The following is a 24,591-nucleotide window of genomic DNA, read 5'->3' as shown; positions in this document are numbered from 1 at the left end:
TTCCATAGCTCCATATCCTCATGACAGCTGTTTTTTTCACTTCTCCGTTTTTGGTAATTAGATGGATTGACATATTTTTTTCTATTGTGATTTTGCTGGATTACTCACGGGGGTCAAGCATGTTTTCATATGCTTATTGACCATTTCACTTCTTTTTCTATTTTAGATTTAAGCTAAATTTTGTATGGGTAAGTTAGTTAGGTCCTACCAATTTATGTGTACCTACTACCAAGGTTAAAAATATTTTTGACTTCAAGTCATGGTGATGCTATAGTTCAAACTTGAGTATAATCTTTATATTTATTATTTCCTTTTTTCTTCTCTGTTGTATTGGTAAAATTTTCCAGTATAAGTGGTGAGTAGATATGGGGATAATGGGTAGATGTGATAATAATCAGTATCCTTGTCTTGCTTCTAATTTTAAAGGGAATGATTTTAATATTTCACTGTGAACATCATTTTTTTGTCCAATTGTTTTTGTACATACCCTTTATTAATTGTGGAAATCCCCCCTATCCCTAGTTTGCTAATTTTTATGATGAATGGTTATTGACTTTAATTAAATATAGTTTATGCATCTATCAAGATTATTATTTTTCTTTAATCTTAATCTGCTAATTTAAAAAAAATTTTATTTAACCAGTTAGTTAACATACAGTGTAATATTAGTTTCAGGTGTACAATATAGTGAGTCAACACTTCCATACATCACCCAGTGCTCATTACAAGTGTACTCCTTAATCCCCATCACTTATTTCACCTATCTCCCTCTTAATATGCTAATTTTAATAAAAAGAATTATAAATAGAACTTCTACCATAGTAGCCTTGCATTCTAAAATAAATTTATTTTGGTGATAATTTTACATTGCTAGATCCACTTTGCTAATATTTTGTTTAGGATTTTACATCTATGCTGTCAGTGAGATTGGCCTGTAAATTTCCTTTCTTATGTTGTTCCTGTCAAGTATTGGTAAAAAGGTTAGACTAATATCATAATAAAATGAACTGCAGGGTCTTCTCCTTTCTTTGCATATGTTTAGATATGTATTCTGTGAATGTTTGATAAAATGTGTTTGTAAATTTGCCTGGGCCTTGGATTTAGTTTGTGGGGAGATTTTAACTACTAATTCATTTTTTTTAATGGTTATAAATTCATTCAAATTTTCTGTTTTGGCTCAGTTTGCTGTAAATTTTTCTAGCCATATGCTTTAGTTTACAAATTTATTGGCATAAGTTGGTTCATATTCTTCCATTATCTTTTCAAATTTCTGCTATCTCTATAGCTTCAGGACCCCTACCCCTCTTAAGATTTATTTATTTATTTATTTTACTGAGGAAGGGGCAGAGGGAGAGAGTCACAAGTAGACTCTATGCTGAGTGCAGAGCCAGCTTGGAACTGGATCCCACCACCCTGAGATCACTACCTGAGCTGAAGCCAAGAGTCAGATGCTTAACTGCCTGTACCACCCAGGTGCCCCGAGACCCCGTTTTTATTCTTGATATTGTTTACTTGTGTTAACTTTTTTTTTGACCCTTCAGATTTTACCATTTGTGTTGTATACTTCTGTGGGTTTTGACGAATGTATAATGTCATGTATCATCTTAACAGCATTGCACATATTTTATTCGTCATTTTTGATGAATCTGTTTTTGGCTTTGTTGAGCTTCTGGGTTTGTTTTATCATATTTATTCTACTATCCTCTAACCTTTTATGTTGACACACTTTTCAAACTTTAAAAAAACTTAATGGTATAATTTCCTTCTAAGCAACTACATTCCACAAATTTTAACAAATGCCTTTTATATTATTGTTCAATATTAGATATTTTAAAATTTCCATTATGATTTCATCTTTCTCCCAGAATTACTTGGAAGTGAGTTCTCAAATTTCCAAATGTCTAGACAAAATTTATCCTTTTTTGTTATTGAAGTCTTAATTAATTAACTTGTGGCAAGAGAATGTGGTTATGATGCCATCAGTTCTCCAAAATTTGTTGATACTTGCTTTTTTGGCTTATTATATACTGTTAGGTTTTGTAATTATGTGGACTTGAGAAGAATGTGAACAGATATAGGGTTCCTTGTATATGGCTAGTAAGTCAAGCTTCTTGTGTTTGAATCATTTATCTATTTACTAATATTTTTGTTTTCTTGACATACTGATCATTGAGAGAGATTTGTTGACATTTTTTTACTACAATGGTAGGTTTATACATTTTCTCCTATAGTTTTAGTAATTTTTACTTTATATGATTTTAGGGTATTTTTGTTAGTTTGGTTTTCTTGCACTTAGCTTCTTCGTTTTTTTAATTTGAGTATAGTTGACATGTTTTTAGGGCTCTTTTGTCTGATGCTTATAAATTTAAAATTATTTTTTACCGGGGACAAAAAAACTCTTATCAGTTGAAAGATATTTTCTTCCACTTCTGATGATAATATTTCATGTCTCCAGGCTTCTATTGCTGCTGTTGAGATGTTTGCCATCTGTTGAATAGTGGTGCTTTAATTCTGAAAATGATTAAGTATATGTTAAACCTTATTATTGCCTCAATATCTGTTAATTTCTTTTCTATATTTTCCACACCTGGGACTTTGTGCTGAATTTGAGTAATTTCTTTAGACACATATGCATCTCTCTTTAAATATGTCTTGTCTGCAGTTTACCTACTGATTTTTATTTCAGTAATTTTTTTTATACCTGCAATTTGATTTTTATTTTTTAAAATTTTTTTAAAAAAGATTTTATTCATTTATTCATGAGAGAGAGAGAGAAAGAGAGGCAGAGACACAGGCAGAGGGAGAAGCAGGCTCCACACAGGGAGCCCGATGTGGGACTCGATCCCAGGTCTCCAGGATCAGGCCTCAGGCTGAAGGCGGCGCTAAACTGCTGAGCCACCCGGGCTGCCCTGCAATTCGATTTTTAAAACAATCTTTTTGGTCATTTTTTAAATCATCTTTTGTTGCTTGCTAATTTTTGTGATTCCATATGGCTATTTTCTAGACTATGTATAGTAATTCCAGGATCAGAAGCACTAGGGAATTTCTTATGATTCTCAGTCATGTTACTTGTTACCTTATATAATTGGTCGTCTTTGATTATGAGACCATACTTTTTTTTAATAGACTTTATTTTTAGAGCAGTTTTAGGTTTAGAGAAAAGTTGTGCACAAGGTGCAATGAATTTCCATATACTCTCCCCATTTTCATATTACCAACATCTTATAGTAATGTGGTACATTTCTTGCAATGGATAAGCCAATATTGATACATTACTATGTACTAAACTCCATAGTTTACTTTAGGTTCCACTATTTGTATTGTACAATTCTATGAGTTTCGACAAATACAATATAGTAATATCACACACAGTATCATACAGACTGGTTTCACTGTCCTGAAAATCCTCTGTGCTCTTCCTATTTGTCCTTCCCTTGTAAGCTCCTGAGTCCTGGAAACTGCTGATCTTTTTTCCGGTCTCTATAGTTTTGCATTCTCCAGAATGTTGTATGGCCTAATGGTTATGTAGCTTTTGCAGACTGGCTTCTTTCATTTAGCAATACACATTAGAGGCTCTTGTATATCCTTTTGTAACTTGCTAACTCATTTCTTTTTATCACTGAATAACACCTGATTGTTGGATGTACAGCAGCTTATCCATCACCTCTTGAAGGACATCTTGGTTGCTTCCAGTTTGGGCCCATTATAAATAAGGCTGCTATAAATATTAGTGTTGGTTTTGAGCTATTGTGTTTTTTTAACTTAGGCATGAGGGTTGAAATTGGGTATGTTTTCCTTCTTAGAGTATTTGTGATTACTTTGGTCTATTGCCCGGGGTCCCTGCTAGCCTGAGACCATGATGCTTTCTTCTCCTGCATCTGTCTGAAGGCAGGAATCTCAGGTTTAGCTCTCTGAATTTGATACTTGCTTAGAACAGACTTCATCTCTGAATTGTTGGCATTTACCTTCAGAAAACCTTATCATGGTGTCTTGAAGTTTAGAGTTCTGATTTGGCTTCAGCTGACTTTTTCTTTTTCTTTCTTGTAGATGGGTGGTGGAGTTTTGGACTCCTTTGTTTTCTGTGAGCCCAGAAATGTACTTAAGATAGGTTCTTTATCTAGGATGTAGCTGGTTTGTCATAGGAGGGCCATTTGCAGTTTTCCGGTGGCTACTCTTGCAGGAGTCCATGGAAATGTGTTTACTTAGATATTTAGTAATTTAAAAAAATATTATGAACTTAGATTCTTTGGAACTTTGTATGTGTCATTCCTCTGAGGATTTATGTGTAATCCAGAGGAAATGTCATTTGCTTCTGTGACATTGGATTGCTATACTTTTTGTAACCATGTTAAACAGTGTTTTGGGCTTGGGATCTTTGAAGCCCCTTTATTTGTGGGAATTCTAATCCCAAATCTTAAGTGAAAGTGGACTTGTCTTTGTATTCAGGAGAATTCTTATCCTTTTTTTTTTTTTTTTTTTGGCTTTGACCAAGCCAAGGCTAAGCCAGGTACCCCTTTGTTCTTCTGTAGACCATATCTTTTCCTGGCTTATTCTGTGTATCTCCTCTAGGGATTTCTGGTTCCAAGGCACCTCATCTTGCTTGGGATTCAGGCTTTGTTTTTTTTCCATTGTGTGTGTGGGGGACATAATCAAACTCAGTATCCAGTTTATCAGATATGGACACATGCCCTCAGGGCTGGTTCTGCTTGAATCCAGTGCTTGACTACTGCTTGGAAATTTTGATGAATTTTTGTTTCTGGCCTCCATTTATTTCCTTTTCTTTAATAAAAAGGGATTTTTTAAACTAAAAAATGATATTTAAAAGATTTTATCTATCACTCTTAGATGCTGTATACTTGGAGAGGTTTCTCTGCAATTTTATTTTGTCATATTTGACAGTTCTGAAGTTTCCTTTGAAGTCTTAAAGACTTCTTCAGATTCTTCTTTATTTTGAGCCCACATATTTATCCTTTTAATGTCTCTTTACTGTTTCTGGGTTTGAAGCAATGTGGACCACCTGAACCACCTCTATTTGATTTCTGTTGTGTCTCTCTAGAGCAAAATCCTTCTTTTAAACATTCTGCCTAGAGTATAATTTTGGTTCCTTCACCATTATGCCATTGTAAGCCTTTGTACACACCTGAACTTCTCATTTCCTTTCTTATTCCCTTTTGATACCTGTAATCAGATCTAATGTTTGAGATATGCCTCTTGCCTCAAAGAATGAACACATAGAAAAGAATATGACAAAATGTCTGATTAAATACTGACCTATGTGGTGAGATGAGGGAGGAATCAGTGTGGGCTTGAGGACCTGGAGAAGGCTTCACTATTCTGAAGGGTTGGGAGGATTTATTTAGCTAATGTATTTAAGAGTAATAACAAGAGAATCAGAGTTCAACAAGAATAAGTGGCTTGTATATGAAGTGTCTGGAAATTGGGAGCCTCTGATAATTAAGTTATCTTGCAAAATTTAGTCTGGCAGAGCAAGAGACTAAAGGTGGGGACCAAGTAGGAGCCTCTTGCTTAAATTGAGTTGTGAGGTTATGCAAGCATGAACTAGGGTGGCAGCAGTAGAAACATATGCAAATAGGTAAATTGAGAAGCCTGGAAGATGGTACATTTATAATAGTTTAATATAAGGAGAAAAAAGTGAGAAACTACAAAGTTGCTGACTTGTACACAGCCAAATAATCTACACTTTGCAATGAACCAACTGCCAAAGATAGTGACAATTTATTGTAAACAGGATGAAATATGTCACAATGTCAATGGCAACAGCCAGTAGCAGGCAGCATGCACTCTAGCAGGCCAATACAGATAATACTCCTTTGTTGTTTAGTGAATCTTTACAAAGGCTCTAAACACAGAATGATTAGCATTGTTTTAAAACAGATCATAATGGTCTAACTTTGTGCCTGCTTAGATATCAGAAGACCAGATAACATTAATGTGATTTTCTTAAATGTGATTCTTCATCTTCACAATAAAAAATCTTTCCTATAACAAAAAATTTTTTTTTCTCAATGATAGGTTCTCTTTACTCTGGGCAATAAATATAAATAGACAATCTATCTACTAATACTGGCAAGTCTCAGCATATGATCCAAAATTATCCTAATACTGTACTTGATCTCTTATAAATAGGGAGGAGGATGGGTGGATTTGGTCATCTAGTAAGCCCACTGCAACCTTGGCACCTATGAGCTTTATTACCTGTTATATATGATATATTTTTTTTTATTAAACTTATCTTCCCGGGCATTGAAAGACTATACCATCCTTGTTGAAAGATTAAAGGCTAGAGTATAACAATTTGATGGTATCAGTAGCATTGTTAATTTATCACATTCAAAAGGTGTTGAATTCTAAATAGAGAAAGAAAAGATTAACTCAGAAAATAATATCTGAATGGGTTAAGTCAGGATTACCATTTATGTTCATACACCTCTTTATTAAGGGTTGAGAAGCTGGTCACTTGGGTACCATAGCATTTCTTTCTTTTTTTTATTTATTCATGAGACACACACACACACACAGAGAGAGAGAGAGAGAGAGAGAGAGAGAGAGAGGCAGAGACACAGGCCGAGGGAGAAGCAGGCTCCATGCAGGGAGCCCGATGCGGGACTCGATCCCGGGAATCCAGGATCACATCCCGGGTGGAAGGCAGGCGCTAAACCGCTGAGCCACCCAGGGATCCCCTATCATAGCATTTCTAAGAGACGTTCCCACTCATGTTATTTATTTTGGCTGTTAATTTTTCTTCACAATAATTCTGTGTCTGTATCTGTATGTCTGTATCTCTATGTTTATTTACTCACCTGTATTTGATTGCCTGCTTCTTTTTAAAAAGCTTACTTATACTCTCACTGATCTGGAGTCTAATGTTTGAGCTGCTTATCTAGTTTCTACTTTAGGGACTTTTTAGGGTTTTTGATTGGTTCTTTTTCACATCCATGCATTCTAGATTCATATCTGCCTGCTTAACTTCATATTTTTTTTTATTCTTTTAATGGATTTGAAATGTAAGGAATGGAATTAACTGAAAAATGTCCTTGGGAGCTCACTCTGGATTATATAGACAACAAGCTGGCTGGACTGTTTGTGGGGGTCAGGATGTGGAGTGTGGGAGGCAGTGTCTTTTCTTCTGAAAGGCTGTACAGCAGTTTGGCTTCTGATGGGATCTGTGGCTTCTACTCAGCAGGAGCTGTCCAATTTCTGAGGGCTCCATAGCTGGTGTTCCTGATAAATTCCTATAAACAATGGGCATCTAAATCCAGACAGCCTACTGCCTACTGCCCAAGAAGTTTGTGTGCACCTTCATTGGTAGGCTGCTCTCACACTTGCCCCATAAGAAGTTACTACAAGGTGGGGGTAGGAGCAGGTACTCAGAAATCTAGAGCCATGCTGGTGTTCAGCAGAGCACCCAGCACCTACTGTGGGATGATGGAAGGATGGGGAACACATGCCTTCTCTTGTTGGCACTTGGCTTGTAGTGTCCCCTATTCTCAATCAAGCTATCCTTTATTTTATTTATTTATTTTTTATATTTTTTAAGATTTTATTTATTTATTTATTCATGAGAAACACACACACACACACAGAGAGAGAGAGAGAGAGAGAAGCAGAGACCTAGGCAGAGGGAGAAGCAGGCTCCATGCAGGAAGCCTGATATGGGACTTGATCCCAGCACTCTGGGATCATGCCCTGAGCCAAAGGCAGACTCTCAACCACTGAGCCGCCCAGGGGTCCCTCAAGCTATCCTTTATCTATGCTAAGTGACACTGTGGAGTCAACCTGAGCATGTGACAACCACAGAGGTGTCCACATGGTGTGAGAGACATTATTCCTCCCTTTATCTCTGTGATTATTTTAAACAGACTTAAAAGTCCTTGAAGATTTCTTGACTGTTTGCATTTCACTGGGAATCTTGTACTCTCATTATTGAGATTTCTTGTTGTCTTAGCATTAACTTTCCTCATAGGTATTTGGGTTTCATGCAGATTTATCTTAGTGAGAGAATGAATTTAATTCCTTCCTTTCTTCTCTCCCTCCTTTGCTTTACTTCCCTCCATTGCTTTTTCTCTATTTTTTTCTAGGCATACCTTCCTTGTCTCATGATTTTCTGTTACCTCCATAGGCTGTTATTATTTTTTTAATTTTTAAAATTTATTTTAGTTTTTTGAGAGAGAGCATGCATGAGCAGGGGAGGGAGGGTAGGGGCAAAGAGAGAGAGAGAGAATCTTAAGCAGGTTCCATACCCAGCGTGGAGCCCTACTTGTGCTCGATCTCATGGCCCTGAGATCATGACCTGTGTCAAAATCAAGAATCAGACACTGAACTGACTGAGCCACCCAGGTGCCCCATTCTATTATTTTTTAAAAGCAAAAACTGGTTTCCATTCTTTGCCTGCCACTTCTGATCTTTTTCCTTTGATAAAGGAAGCCGGCAAGAAGGCAGATCCCTCTAGAATATCTGCAGAGAAAAAGTGCTTTCCCAAGTGTTAGTACTTTGATTCTGCACAGCGAGGATAATAGTTCTACATAAACTTTGTTTCTTCAGCAAAACTTATGATTGACTAACTCTTGACAAAAGCAACTGGTAGAATGTTTAACCTTCATGGCTTGGTACAGATGGAGTCTGTGTGCTTTCGACAGAACATTCCTACATGACCTAATCATTGAGGGACACTGTGGTAATGGCATGAAGAACTTTAACCATTAATTTTGGAGCAGGCTTTCCTGAATTTTCCTTTTCTGAGATTTGTTTTCTTATCTCTGTTTTTCTTTTTTTAATTTTTGCCTCAGACTTCATTGTATATTGGTTTCATTTGTTTATATAACATTACATATCCCAGTCCTTTGCCTCTGAGCAAATGCTGATGAAGGTGATTGCTATAGATGAGTGTCATAAAAATAAGTCCTTTCACAGGACATACATCTGAAAGCTAATTTTTGATTTTGAGCCAAATGCTCCTTTTACACATCCTCATTCTATTTGGTTGTCATGCAAATTCTTAAATGTAGTGCTTGTACCTCCTGAATTTATTTCTTTAAATTGCTTACACTATAAGAATCTTTTCCTTTTTTGTCCTTTGGCCTACATTTAAAATTACTGCTGTTTTATGATAAACTTAGTATTTCTCTTCTTGTTATAAAAACAGTTACTGTCTCACTAATTTTTCTCCCACTTTGCCTTTTGTTTTCAATTTAATTTGTTAGTGAGGATTCTAAGTTCCTATATGGTTTCTTTTCCTCAGCAGATGGCTTATAAGAAAATTATAGAAGTTGATTCAGTCACATCAGAGCATGCAGATGTCATTAGACCAGGCATTAATATTTCTGTAATGATTGCTTGTTAAAGAGAGAGTCTAAAAAAAGGTGCTGATGCCTTTCTCTTAGATTCTGTATGGACAACATCCTTTTCACAGCTGTATTAGGGAGTGTTGTGATATGATCGTCACTGGGGAAGCTTCTTTTACCTAACATATCAGGTATCAGACACAGTCTCTAAGGGCTCTATTATATTGCCGTTTTCATTTCCTGTACAATGCTTTGTTATTCTGTGTCACCCTGCTGACTAGAGAGTTGCCTATCCTTTCTATGTTTCCATATATAATACTGGTGAGGATTACATAAAAAAGTATTATATATTATATAAAGTATTATAAAAAATTGTTGTATGTTCCTGTATTGTAATGGGTTCCTGCTGCAATTTTATGAAAACAACTATGAGTTAACATTGAATATACTCATCATCAATATATTCCCTCTTTTCCTAATGTACTCTAGTGGCACACCCTTTTTTGGTACCTTATTTATCAGAGATACAGGTGGCTGAGAGACTTGAGATGTTTTCTAGGACATCTGATTAAACATCATCAAATACTAATTAAAATGATGTCAAGCCAGTCAGAATATTGCATTTGTCTTGAGACAAAGGGAGAGGAAAACAGGTTTGGGGTAAGGTTAGGAATATGTTTTTACTCTCTAGAAAGGAAAGTATTTGGGCTTGAGCTGAGGGAAGTTACCTGCCAGAAATGGTGGACACCACCTCTTCTGCACATTGTAGATCTTGGGCTAAGCAGCCTTAGATGCCAAATAGGGGAAGCAGAGACTGTTAACCATGACTCCATATTTGTCCAAATTAGCTTTGCATACAAGATCAGATAAGTAGATCTAGGGTGATTTTAGGACTCTGCAACCCTCTAGGTATCTTCCTAAATGACTGGTATATGATGTCACTCTTAGATGAGAGAGAGAAAAAAATATCATTCCACAGTGAGGTTATCATTCAGTTATCTGAAGGAAGTGATATTTTTTATGAAGAGCTTCAACTAAATTATAATCTAATTGGTGAATCAAATATACAAGATAGATTATTGCATTTTCATTCATGTTTTGGAAGAAGATGGGAAGGGAAAAGGAAGGCTTTTGACATCCAAATTTGGGAAGATGGTGATTGGTAAGTGATGCCACTGATGGAGTTGAATAATGGTTACAGGAAGAGAAGGCTAGGGATACAGATGGTGAGCAGAATGCTTTGCAGTCTTGCTAACTTGACAACATTGCTGAGGAAGGACATCCTTTGACTTCATTGGGGTGGGGACAAAGAGAAGACATGCACTGAGCTATTTTAATCATGCAGCTGCAGATGCAGGCAGTTCTACATTGTAGGATTTGGAACGTCTTTTTTTTTTTTAAATAAGCATTGCCCTTGTTTAAATTAAGGAGCCAGATTCCATTAATTGGTGCCAATATTTAGTTCACCATATAGCTCATACAGTATCACCTTTATGATTTTTGCTACTCGTATAAAAAAGTCTGCTTGACTGATGCAAAATAAATTTGGGGGTGGGTAGCTATATTCAGAACCAGTATTTGTTTAGGTATTCACTCTTTGAGTCTCTGCCTAGAACTCTGTTACCTATCCAATTTCTGGACTCTTCTAGAAATATCTAGACTCTTCTAAACTATTCTTGCTATATTGTTTTGGAACCTACCGTTTTATGTTGCAGTAAATGCTATGCAATTAAAAATCTAACTGCCTCTATGAAATCACTGAACTAAGCAGTTTCCTATATTCCATTAGAGGAAATAAGGTCAAATTCTTCCAGATGATAGGAAATAATAATAATAAAGTGCAAATGCTTTTGGAGTGCCATATCTATTCTTCATCACTGTTATCAGAAAGATAATTTGGGTATTTACTATATGCATAGCACTGTTCTCAGTGTTACACATTTTTTTTGGAGCCTGCTTTGCTCTGGGACTTGGCATAAGTTACACTTCTGCATTTTGTACTTCACTAAAATTTTGACGTTAGGACGAAGACAGGGCTTTGTAGATTTGGCCATTGATCTAAGATCAAAGTTACATAAAATATAAAAAATATAATCACTCTTTGCCCTTTCTGGAGGAAAACTTTTGGAACACCTTTACTTAGAGTATTTTGGCATCAAAATAAAATAAAACCTAACCATAATTATGTAGTTTACATATTTCTTAAATTCCCCTGATCTGCTTTGGAATCATCCAGATGTTCTGTAGGTTAATATTTTTGTTCCGTTTAATTACATTGAATTATTTTCTGAAATTAAAAGGGGCTGCTTATTGAATTCTCCAGTGATGCCTAGTTTTGTTGACTGCTGGCAATTTTAAATTAAAATAATTATTCTTCATAATTCCCATACTTACGAAGTTTAGAATTGCCTGTATCTTCTGGGCTGTACTAAAGAGCATAGCTTTTTGTAATGCAGTACATTTTGCCTGAGATTACTTTTCTTAGAACAAGACAGTTGCTTTTTCTTCAGGTCATTGTTTGAAAAATGGACTTAAATATATCTGCCAAAACTTTGCCTGTATTTTCAACTGATTTTTTTTAAAGGTGACATATATCAGAAACATCTCTTCACTGTAGGAGCTTTGTAAATCTTTAGACTTGGTAATATCTTAATCCTGGTTTATAGTACAAAGTTGGTTTTCTTTAATATTTCTTTTCTTCCAGAAAAAAAAATGAACATGGCCTTTTAAAATTTCAACCTCCACCTTTGTGATCAGAAAAAAAGGAAATTTAATTATATTTCTAGCTTTTGCAATTTCTACTTCTCATCAATAATTTTTGCTATCAGATAGAACCCTATTTATCTCATTCTCTGACCCCCTGGCTTTTTCTATCTACATAGTTTCCATCCATATCAGCACTTGGGCTCCTTCCCTCTTCTGCACTGGCTTCTCTTACATATGTAGCTTTATACCTTTTTCTATAACCTTCTAGGATTCGCCTAGTGTTTGTTGTCTTGCAGACAATCTCTTGCATTCCTTTTTTCTCTTTTATTTACCTGTGGTGGAGGCTGGACTGCTTTCCTTTCCCTCCTAGAATTTGTCAAGATAGATAGGTGACATAATGCTGGACTCCCAACAGTAACACCGTGAATGTTCTCAGATTCATATTCTTCACTTTTTGCAGTTCCAATTTTGTTGAGTTAAAGACACAAGGTGGTCAAAAGGTAGAAAATAATCTTGAAGACTATTGTGGCATGATAAAACAGAGAGAGGTTTAAAGAAAATGATAGTGAATTACAGAATCAAATGCTAAATAAAGTGTTGGTCACTATGAGTCATTAGCACATAAAACACTTTTAATACAGTTTGGTAGAGAGTATTCTTTTGAGAAATCGAGTGGGGCCATAGTCTGAGATGCAGGACTACTTCTTCCAAGGATGGGAAATACTACTGAAAAATCCTTGGTTAGCCTCCACTTAGCCATATTTTTAAAGAGGTGAGAAACCATCACTAGAGAGCAGAAACCATCCATTTATGCACAGGAAACAGAGATGAAGCAGGGAGGGGAGGCAGGGAAGATGGATTTGAAAAATCCCTGCATCAAAAGTTTTTTTTCCTCTGAGACATAACAGGGAAGGTAAGTGTGTAGATGGTACTGGAATTTCAGGTAGGAAAGAGGCAATATTTGCTTGGACAGAAGCAAAGATGAATACAAAGCTTACTGAGGAGTGGTGATGGGTCACCACCATTCAAGTCACTCTACTTGAAGCCTTGCATCAGAATTCCTTGACTAGCATGGTTAGTTTTGTGGGGTTTTTTTTGTTTTGTTTTGTTTTGTTTTTATTTCTTGGTTTCTATTCATTTTGTGATTTGTCATGGAAACAGCTTGGGGCAAATTAAATTACATTGATTGGCTTTGCATATTTTTGCTACTTTTCCCTGAGCTTAGATTGGGGTCCCCTTTAACTGTGAGAACCAACACCATCAACATAGTCAGGAGTTTAGTGTGTTTTTGACTAAAGTTGGACTTGACATTGATCCCAATGCCATTTTGTACATGTTGTCAGTCAGGAAAGCAATCAGGTCCCACTCTACTAATTGCCCTCTCTCTTGCAACATCTACTGGCTGCTCTTGCCATTCTCTGTACACTATTATGTGTGCTCTTTCTGCAATACTTTTGGCTAAAGGGACTTCTTCACCTAACAAGTGCCCCTTTCCCCCCACACGTCTCTCATACTTAAATAAATAGTTTTCATCTTTCAAGACCTTGGCTTCAACTTGACCTCCTTCATAAAGCTGTCTGAAGATAGAGCTATTCTCTCTTTCTCTCTCTGAATAGTGAATTCTGCTCAATTCAAATCTTTATGTTCATATTTCTCCCAGCTTTTTTTAGTTAGACTATAATTTTCTTGTGGGAAGGACTGCATATCTTATTTCTTTTAGATCCACTCACCTTTGTCTAGTACCAGGCATGTATTAAGTCTTAATAAATGCTCATGTATTAAATTATTTGTAATGTGTTTCATTTTTACCCAGTGATTATAAGAGTTGATATTTAAGATATGTCACTCCCTATATTTGTTTTTTATTGTGCTGCTACAGATAGTGGTTGGTACAATGAAATATTTTTAGTGTTTCAGGACCTCTTAATAAGCTTTATTAATTTAGTAATTTAAAATCTTATTTTTAATTTAAATTTTATTTTCCTTTCTTCATTTTCCTGGTTCTGTACATGCTTGGCTGGCCCTAAGCCATGACTTTTAAGGATGTCATGGTAACCTGGCAGAGAATTCTTGGGTTAAAGTGTTCTTTCCTTCCATCCCTGAAATGTTTTTTCAGCTGTTATGATATGCTTCTTCACCTTTTTTTTCCCCTGTAGTTTATCCCTGATGATAAAATTACACATTTTTCCCCTGGATTTTTACTATTCCTTCTCCTCTAGGCAACATAAAGCAATGATATGTCTGATATATTTAGCATAAGGTTATGTGTAATAACTTTTACTTTTTGACTTAACTCATTAATTATTAGTAATACTGCTTATGTTATAATTTGGTTATTATTGGGAAATGGTAATTGGCATGACTTATTCAAGCCAAGGAGCTCTTTATGTGATAAAAAATGTACAAAGGAAATATTTAATTTGAATAATAAATTACAAAATAATTATAAAACATATTTATTATTTATTAAAAAGTAAATATATTTATCACAAAACTACATGTGAGATAAAAATACATACTTGTGTTTGTTTTAGGAATCAAGCATTTTGAGTCCGGTGCAGGATGGAACAAGGAAACCTCAGATTGACAGCAATAAAAGCAATAACTACCGGATTGTAAAGGAGGTTAGCATGTGTCAGATATTTTTATTGGGTTTATATTTGCATGGCAAATAATTTTTGTTTGTGTATTCTATTTAATATCGTATTCCTTATATTTAATGCTTTTCTTATTTTTAAAGATTTTGATTAGACTAAGTAAACTCTGTGTACAGAATAAAAAGTGTCGGAATCAACATCAACGATTACTGAAAAACATGGGAGCTCATTCGGTGGTATTGGATCTTCTGAAGATTCCCTATGAAAAGGTTAGTGGTTGGTAACTTTTTTAAAAAAAATTTATTTTGATATTATCTCAAATATATAGCAAAGTTATGAGAATTTTTTCCCTGAACTGCTTGGAAGTCAGTCACCAAATTGATCAGCCCTGAGCCCTTTGGCATGTGGTTCCTACAAAACGGAAGCTCTTCTTTCTGCATAACCGTGTGACAACCTTCCAGCTCAGGAAAGAGCACTGACACTTTGCTGCCACTTAATCCTCAGGTGCTGGTCACATTTCTCTCATCATCTCAACTGTGTCCTGTTTGACAAAAAGACCCGCTTCAGAAATAGGCGCTGTTTGGTTGTCATGTCTGTTATCTCCTCATGCTGGAGCTTTTATGACATTGACACTTTTGAAGACAGACCAGCTCTTTTGAAGATTGTTCCTTAATTTGGACCGACTAATGTTTCCTCAGCTATGCATCATTGGCAGGAACATAACAGAAGTGAGGCTAAGTTCTTCCACCACTTCCTATCAGGAGGCACATGATTTTGATTTTGATCTCATTACTCTTGGTGTTTACTTTGATCACTTGATTAAGGTGGTGTCTTCCAGAATTCTCCACTGTGAAGTACTCATTTTCCCTTGGTAATTAATGAGTATTTTGTGATGAGGTTCTTAGAAACTAAGTAAATATCCCATTCTTCACCAAACTTTTGACTTATTTATTTTAATCTGTATGAACTTTTGGATGCTCATTTTATTCCATCGGTTGCAGTAGGCTTCTCTAATTATCTGTGTATTCTTAGATCATCCTCAGTCTGCCCAGTGGCATCCCTTTGAGCTAGCTTCTTTGCCCTCTAACATGCACCTCATTCTTTGAGTAGTTGCTTGGTTTTTGCACATTAAGATGTTTCAGAGTCACCTTGCGTTTCCTTGCTCCAACCCTGCAGTCAGCCATTTCTTTAAGTGGCCCTGGTTGTGTTTGAGGGAGAACAACAAGTAGAAGCAAAGTTCTGAGAACTAAGGGTACTTACTGCTTTTGGGGTTTAGTCTTTCTAGGCCTTCTAAGTAGACAAAGCCAGGGAACATATGTGTGTGTGTTGAAATAGCTATTCATTTGTTAATACTGTAAATAGCTAATCTTCCATCACTGCTGCTACCTACTGCTCCATATGGACACACTCTGCCTCTCATTCAGGCTCTGACAGCCCCAGGGTGGATGCCCTCTTTATTTCTCAGGTGCCACCGTGCCATGCCAGGGCTCTCTGCTGGTGCAGATGTTCTCCCCCACTTGGACTTTCGCTCCTTGAATGAGATTGCTCCCTGATTCAGCTACTTTTTAACACGTAAACTTGTAAATTCTACCCTTCCTTAGGTGGCATAATTCATTCTGTGGCACAGAATAAAATAAAAGAATTATTGAAAGGCAACGAAAGGTATTAAATCCTCAGCATTGATCATCCAAATTATTCCATCTTTGATATTGTCCCATTCGCATTGCACACGTGATCAAATCCCTTCTAATAATATAACTTAGCATTCAGTATTTTGCTACTACATTATGTTTATAGATTCACTCAGTTTTAATAACTGGATTGTTCAGAAACAAAAAATGAATAAGAGGAGAATGTCAAAGAAATGTCAAATATCGTAGATCTGGCCCTGGTGTTCTCCTGTGTTGGCCAGCTTTTCAGTGGGAATTGAGTATTCCTATTGCTGAAGTCTCTTTGAGGATAGTAGATTTTGAATTGAAATCTCCTATTCTGAAGTTAGGAATGAAGTTTTTGGTGTCATTTACTCATCTAGTTAAATCATCCCTATTTTAAATGTGAGAAAATGGGTCTATTAATGATCTTAGGCTGTTTGTTTAGTTATAGATGACATAAATTATAGACTCTCAAATTAGGAAAAATAGAAAACATTGTTTTTTGAAACTAGTACTCAAAACATGAGTCCGTTTTATATCTCTGACACTGACTACATGACAAATTGAATAATCAACTACTCAGGAAAAATTTAGATGGTTTCAGTGATATTGTTGAAAGACTACTATTTAGAAGAGAACTTGGCAACCTTTGTGAATTTTGAGACTTAGAATTTCTTATTGAGATTTCTGTAATTGAATGATACTGTTATGGGAGTTTGGAAAATGAGAGTGAATAAGGAAAACAACTTACAAGTACATGTGTTCACAAAGAAGGGGACCTAGAAAGATTGGCATATAGAGGATATGAAAAAGCAAAGGGGAAAAAGAAAAAAAAAGAGGTGGAAATATACAAGGTAAATAGCAAAAGGCAAGGGTGTGGGGGGGGAGGGGAATGGTCCAGTTGAGATAAGGTCAGAAATATATCTAAAGAAAGAAATTTACCAGGGGGAGGGGGAATAGAGGAAAAGTGAGTGGAGAGAAGAAAGAGACTAGGGACAAGGCAAGAGAATGAGGGATGATGGATGCTGGAAAAAGCAGTAGGAAGGGAAGAGTTTGAGAAGGAAGGGGATCTAGAAGGTAGAGAAAGAGGAGAAAACAAGAAACAGGAAAATCCAGATATGTGGAAATACTGGGAAATAGAACAAGTCCAAGAGAAGGGAGGGATGAGAAGGATAGGGGTGAAGCCGAGGAGGGAGGGCAGAGAGTAGGGGCCAGAGAGAGGGAGAAAGGCAGGACAGATGAGCTATGGGTGCAGAGGTGGGGAAGGAAGATGCAGCTATGGGAAGACCTGGGAGAATGTAGTGGATAAGCAGAGATGTTGGGGAGAAAGAGAGAAAGTGAAACAAAGAGAACAAAGAGGGGTTGAGAGTGGAACACAACAGGTAGTAGAAAGAGAAATAAAGAGAAGGTGAGAAACATCTAGAAGACAGTGGGGATGGGGGAGGCCAGAGAGGTCATAGGGGAAAGTGTAGAAATAGAAAGGGCACACGGGAGGGGGAGAATAACACAGTAGCAGACAGAAAAAGAGTACATGTGGGAAAGAATATACTTTTTCATAATATTTGGTATTATGGTCTGTTTGTTTCTCTGTATCATCGCTACTCTTTCACTTACAGAACGATGAAAAGATGAACGAAGTGATGAATCTGGCCCACACATTCCTGCAGAATTTCTGTCGAGGAAATCCCCAGAACCAAGTTCTCCTTCATAAACATCTGAATTTGTTTCTAACTCCTGGTGTAAGTATTTTAGTGACTCCTACTGTTTATAGTGTCTATTAGATTTGTTTTAGCAGCATCGATGAATGGAATTTTATTAGTCTTTCCCACCTTATCTTTTTCCTTGAAGGAATTCTCTCCCTAAAAGTGGATATGTTTTATTTCCATTAAGGAGGCATTCACAGAAACTTGAAATATTACATGAATTTTACCTGCAAGTGACAACTTTCTTTATATGTACATAGTTTAATGTTAGGGAAAAAAATGTGATAGAACAAAGAACAGCTGCAATGCCATGAGTGAGATAAATGTAGAAAACTCAAAAGTAGAGGTAACTGTAAAAGTGCGTCAGTGGATACTAGGGAAGAGCTAACTTTGAGTAATAGATAATCTCAAGAATACCATTGTCATCGTGTTGACCTTTATGATAAACTCCTTTTTCCAACTAAATTCCTTTGTGAGCTCCGTGTGCTTTTTTCTTTGTTTGTTTTTTTTTTTTTTTTAAGACTTCATTTATTTATTTGAGAGAGAGCAAGAGAGTGAGAGAGATCACAGAGGGGGAGGGAGAAGCAGACTCACAGCTGAGCAGGGAGCCCAATGTGGGGCTTGATACCAGGACCCTGAGATCATGACCTGAGCCGAAGGCAGAGACACTTAACTGACTGAGCCACCCAGGCACCCCAGCTCAGTTTGCTTTTAATGGTGAATGATTTCATTGCATTTTGTAGAAAGCTTGCCCAGGAAACTCACTATGGCTTTGCATAAAATATAAAACTGATCCCAAGCAGGGAAATGAATCTAAATACTGGAAAATAGAAAATTGATCTTGTCAGAATTACAAGGGCACAATCCTCTCTGCTTAGCTCCTTGAAGCAGAAACCATGCGGCACATCTTCATGAACAATTACCATCTCTGCAATGAGATCAGCGAGAGAGTGGTGCAGCACTTTGTGCACTGCATCGAGACACACGGTCGCCATGTGGAGTACCTGAGGTTCTTGCAAACGATTGTAAAAGCAGATGGCAAATATGTGAAGAAATGCCAGGATATGGTAATGACAGAGGTATGTTCTCAGTTTGCATTTTAACAGCTACACATACATAATGTGCTCATGTATGTGTTTTCTGTTAATCTATAGTGTTTAAAAAAAAAAAAACCACAACATAGGTTTGGAAAATAATTTAGTTCCAGTGACTTAAGCAACAAGTATATTTTGTTGAAATCTAGTGAAGTAACATACCATTAAGTTGATTGTATAATATTCTGAGTTTACTTTTCTTTTTGATCCTTAATGAATTTGTGTACTTTAATTATCAAGATTCTATGAAATGTTATAAGTGCGAATGCAAGTGACACATTTTATACTTTAAAATTTTCAGTATGTAACAGGATGTTTTATTTGTTTAATTTTTTATTTTTTTAAAGATTTTATTATTTATTCATGAGACACACAGAGAGACACAGAGACATAGGCAGAGGGAGAAGCAGACTCCATGCAGGGAGCCTGATGTAGGACTCGATCCCAGGACTCCAGGATCATGCCCTGGGCTGAAGGCAGATGCTCAACTGCTGAGCCATCCAGGCGTTTCCTAACAGGATGTTTTAAATTCTGTTTTCCCACTGCCTTTTTTTGCTCTGTTCCTGAAAGATAGGGAATTAAATTAATTGATAGAAATTATCCATCAGTGATTTATGATATGTGGAATCTTAGCTATTTAGAATAAGTTAGAAATTTAAGAAACACAAATGGTTGACGTCCCTCATTTATTTTGCTCTTTTCATTGTGATATTTGACATCGAGCGAGATTTATGCAATGAGTAAGTTACTCACCAGGAACCAACTGGTACTTTGGAGAAATTGAGCCCATTTGGGGAAATCATTGCTCTGTGACCTAATGGTTCTCTAAAGGCCTATATGGATAAGGCAGCTTTCAACCGAGGCTACCAAACAGTTATATAATAGATTATATTGATATGAGGTGATTTTCATAATTATATTCTTTCAATTTGGGAATGAGGGGAGGGGAGTTCCTATATTGATATAATGTGAGTTCTTCCTGCCCCATAGATATCTTAAAATTAATTCAGCTTAAAGTCTTGAATTTTTTAATGTAAATTAGTAAGCATTTTAAAGAACATTTTAAATTTGTAAAATCTTCCTTTTTCTTATCTACATTTACATTGTAATTGTTCTTCATTGCCTAGAAATGTGGGAACTAATTTGATTTTGTATTGTTATCATTAAGGAAATAATTAAAATGGAAAAGCAGTGAATAAAAATTAGCAAAGGTTTATGGCACCGATTAGGGGAAGTGTTTTTATGTGGAAAGAAGTACTTGTAATATTATATTGTGTTGATATATAGTACATAATTTGACACATATACATTTTCTTTCAACAAAATGTTCAAAGCAAGCCAGTTGTCTTATTGATTTAAATCTGTTATCAGTTTAAATAAAATAGAGAAAAAATATGTCCCCCAAATATCTCCCATTGGGGTTAGAAAATTGGAACTGATAATTGTCAATTAGACATTATGGAGTTTGAGCAATAAAATTACCACCTGCTGGAATTCTCCACTAAAATTATATTAACAAAATATGAAGGAAAATGTATATCCTAAAAGCCCCACTTATTCACTTGTTTCTCTCTCTTTTTTTAAGTTTTCTTTTTCTCTATTTCTCTCATCTCTGCTTTAACCTCCATTCCCTGCTGGTGCTCATGACACATGGAATTTCCAGATTCTTGTAGAGTGGCGTTTGACTCAAAGAACATGCTTTTTTTATTCTGTCACTATTGAAGGGAGCTGGGGTATTTTACTCTGTTTTGGGAAAATTAGACTTAGGAGACTTCTTATATCTTGACAATAGCATCTTCCATTTGAAGGAGAGGAAAGTAACTTTCTTGAAATATTCTGCAGGTTTAATTTCAGGGGGTAACTCACTGGTGAATAATTAGCTATCATTTATGCCATTTAATTCTTGTCCCCATCTACCTTTCCCATACTTCCCTGGCTGCTTTTGATAGTATTCATAAGTAATCACTTGGCACCTGACTAAAATCTTTTTCCCATCTTGCCTTGGTAGAGTTCTGCGTTTACAATATATATGTTTTTATGAAGAGATGCATGTGTTTCCAGATAGACCAAACTTTTGGCAGTAGCTGCAAAGGATGAACATTTGGACTGCTATGTAGACTCTCTTATTATCATTTCAGTTGATAAATGGGGGTGAAGATGTGCTGATATTTTACAATGATAGAGCATCATTTCCCATCCTTCTCCATATGATGTGTTCAGAGAGAGACCGAGGGGATGAGAGTGGCCCCTTAGCCTACCACATCACCCTGGTGGAGTTGCTGGCAGCATGCACAGAGGGGAAGAATGTCTACACTGAAATTAAGTGCAATTCCCTTCTGCCCTTGGATGACATAGTGAGGGTGGTGACCCATGATGACTGCATCCCTGAGGTAAGCCTGACAAAAGCTTGGCAGCCACAGAATTGTTATTGATATAAAATGCGTCAGTGCCAGAACTCCCCAAACTATTTATAATGAGATAATGTATTTAGTCAAGAAATTGTACTCAGCTACTCAGCTATTTAATTAGGAAAATTCAAAAAAGCATAAAAAGTTTACTTTTTTAGTTATGCAGGAGCTAGAAAAGATGATCAACTTTTTCAAAGTAGAGCCACTATAGTTTACTGGAAGCTGCTATAGGAATCTCTTAAATTCTAAGTATGGCGATGTGATGAAACTGAGATTTACTTGTAACCTCTGGTATGTTTTTGAGCATGTAATAGATGCTTCATAAATAATTTATGATCGCTGATAGGAGAGGCTAGGATGGTGCAGCAGTATCATCTCTTAGATTCTGTAGGTTTACCTTGCTTTAGGAATAAGTGCATTCTTGGAGATATGGACCTGCGTTTTGCTTTGTTTGCACATCATTTTTTTCCCCTCTGTCCTTGTTTGGCTCTGATAATAGGGAAAAAACTCATTAAAAACTTGTTGTCTGCCAACAGGATTAATGAGGCTTCCAGGAATGTACATTGCAATAATTTCTTTCTTTTCTACTGTTGTGGTATATTGTTGCAAAGTTCATAAATGCGTGATGCATTGAATTTGATATAAATCCAGACATTTTAAATCATAGTAACATAGTAACTTAAAACTTGTATTCACCTACTTCACTCCTCTTCATCCTTCATTTCTTGATTCAAACATTACTTCTATAAATAACACTTTCCTGGCCTCCCATAATAGAGTTATAAGAGTCCTCAATTTGAAATCTGGCACTTGAATTTTGCTAACAAATGTCTGTAGCCTTCGCATCCTTTCCCAAGATGATAAACTTGAAAACTTGATGAGAGTAGCAACTAGGTTGTTTCTATTTACCATTATATTAGCTGAGCCTAAGTCTATACTTCATAATATGTTTTGAATGAATGAACAAATGAATTAAAAAATGAATCAGGATCCTGGATCCATTCTAGGATTCTAGCTGTGTGACTGATTCCAGCAGATTATTTAACCTTTCTAATCTTCAATTTCCACAATTTAAAGTGAAACAATATAGTATGTATTTGAGAGGATTGCATTAAGTGAGATATTACATACAAAATGCTATAGGTGATTGGCATGTAGCAAACAATGAATAGCTATAAGCTGCTGTCAAGATGATTATGATAATGTGCTGAATGGCTCTGATGTCTCCTACTCTATGTTCAGTTCTTGACACAGACACCCTGTCTACTTTTTGACCTTAGTCAAATAGAGATAAGTACTAAGGTCATGAAAGCTGGCCTTGTACTCCTTATGGTTCTAACTTGGATTCTATGAATCCTTGGAATTATTTAAATGGTTTTGTATATATATATACATTTGAGGTGGCTTATAGCATTCATCACTTATTTATTTATTTATTTATTTATTCATTCATTCATTCATTCATTCATTCATTTAGAGAGAGAGCGAGAGCATGTAAGTGTGCAAGCTAGGGGGAGGGGCGGTGGGAGAGGGAGAGAATCCCAAGCAGACTCTGCACTGAGCACAGAGCCTGACCCAGGGCTCCATCTCTTGACCCTGAGATCATGACCTGAACTGAAATCAAGAGTTGGGCATTTAATAGACTGAACCACTCAGATGCCCCTCATCACATTTTCACAAGAAAGAAAAAGAAAGAGAAAAAGAAAGAAAGAAAGACAAAAACTGATCTCCATACTTTAAGAAATACTCTGTGTGGTGAGACTCATCTCAGTCCTTTATGAGGAATTTGATTAAATATGAGAAGGAATGTTACTACATCTTAAAATAATTTTTTTGTAAACTGTGAGCTTATTTCTTCTCAGAAATAGTAATTTAAATATTTCTGAGTGGCAATAAAGTATTATTTAATCAACACATTTAAGCATTAGATTAGACGTCTCTTGATTGCAAAAGACAGAAACCGAACTTAAACGATTTAAATAAAAAAAGGGAATTTTATTGGCTTCTGTATTCGGGAATTTGAAGGATAGTTGTTCTGATGAATCAGGAGGTTCAAATAATGTCAGAATTCTTTCCATCTTTTGTCTCCTTTTCCTTTGTGGTTCTTCTTTCTCTCCTGAGAATAATTGTTGTTCAGTCACCTGCAGAAGATGGGTTCTTGGGGTTCAAGTTTACCTTGTTCCACTTTAGTAATGAGAGAGAGAGAGAGAATGATAAAGAGAGAGAGGGATAGAAGGACAGAGACAGAGAGAAGGAGAGAGGAGGGAGAGGAAGGAAGACAGGAAAGGAGCACATTTGACTCTCAGAGTCTCAACTAAGTCAAATGTTCTTCTGTATACCAGTCTCTGGGCACAGGGGAATGGGCTATTAGATCAGGGCCTGGAGCGTTTAAGTAAAAGAAGGGAAATGGGAACGCTTTCTAGGTCTACATAAAACATGCTATCATCCACGATAGTGATTAACACAGATTTTACTTAACTTTTCATATTTAATATTTGAAAATGAATGATAAAGAAAATTCACTTTCTTCTGTATTTGAAACTTGCACAGGTTAAAATTGCATATGTGAATTTTGTTAACCACTGTTACGTGGACACTGAAGTGGAAATGAAAGAAATCTACACAAGTAACCACATTTGGAAATTATTTGAGAACTTCTTGGTGGACATGGCAAGGGTGAGTTAAACTTTCACCATGAAATAACTACTTCATGCCTAGATTATTGGTATGTATTTTGACTAAACAGTATTAAAGGTCTGGATGAAGATTTGGAATTAAACCCTCCAACTTTGGATGTAATCCATTACATTCAAAAAGCTGTGCATATGTTTCACAAGATTGTGAGATTTAATGAGTTGGCATGCAGAAAATACCAGCATAGTGTGTATAGAAACAAGGTGTCTGTTTCTACTTTTACAATGGCTATATCAGTTTGTTATTAAATGGAATTTTAGTGGCCTTTTTACATTGGTTGAGGAAGACATTGGCAGAGGTCAATTTGTTTTTAGCTTCTTATCATGGATGCGATTACAAACTGTAGATGGAAGAGATATAAGGAGGCCTCGACCCTTGCTTTCAGGCAGATAAGTGCTTGACCAGACTATCCAGAGCTTAGCATTGCTCAGTGTT

The 24,591-nt window shown here is 36.1% G+C and overlaps 1 protein-coding gene across 2 annotated transcripts in view; it reads left to right on the top strand.

Annotated features, from left to right (window-relative positions):
- ITPR2 (inositol 1,4,5-trisphosphate receptor type 2) overlaps positions 1-24,591 on the top strand; it is a 472,751-nt gene that overhangs the window by 192,630 nt on the left and 255,530 nt on the right. For both annotated transcript variants that reach the window (XM_038577122.1, XM_038577123.1), the window contains exons 27-32: positions 14,543-14,632; positions 14,749-14,874; positions 17,874-17,996; positions 18,839-19,039; positions 21,193-21,444; positions 24,013-24,138. In XM_038577122.1, coding sequence (XP_038433050.1) covers positions 14,543-14,632; positions 14,749-14,874; positions 17,874-17,996; positions 18,839-19,039; positions 21,193-21,444; positions 24,013-24,138 — 918 coding nt within the window. The remainder of the gene's footprint in view (positions 1-14,542; positions 14,633-14,748; positions 14,875-17,873; positions 17,997-18,838; positions 19,040-21,192; positions 21,445-24,012; positions 24,139-24,591) is intronic.

This window comes from Canis lupus, chromosome 27 (assembly GCF_011100685.1).
Source record: "Canis lupus familiaris isolate Mischka breed German Shepherd chromosome 27, alternate assembly UU_Cfam_GSD_1.0, whole genome shotgun sequence".
Classification (NCBI taxonomy): Eukaryota; Metazoa; Chordata; class Mammalia; order Carnivora; family Canidae; genus Canis; species Canis lupus.
This window is presented reverse-complemented; position numbering and strand designations above follow the sequence as displayed.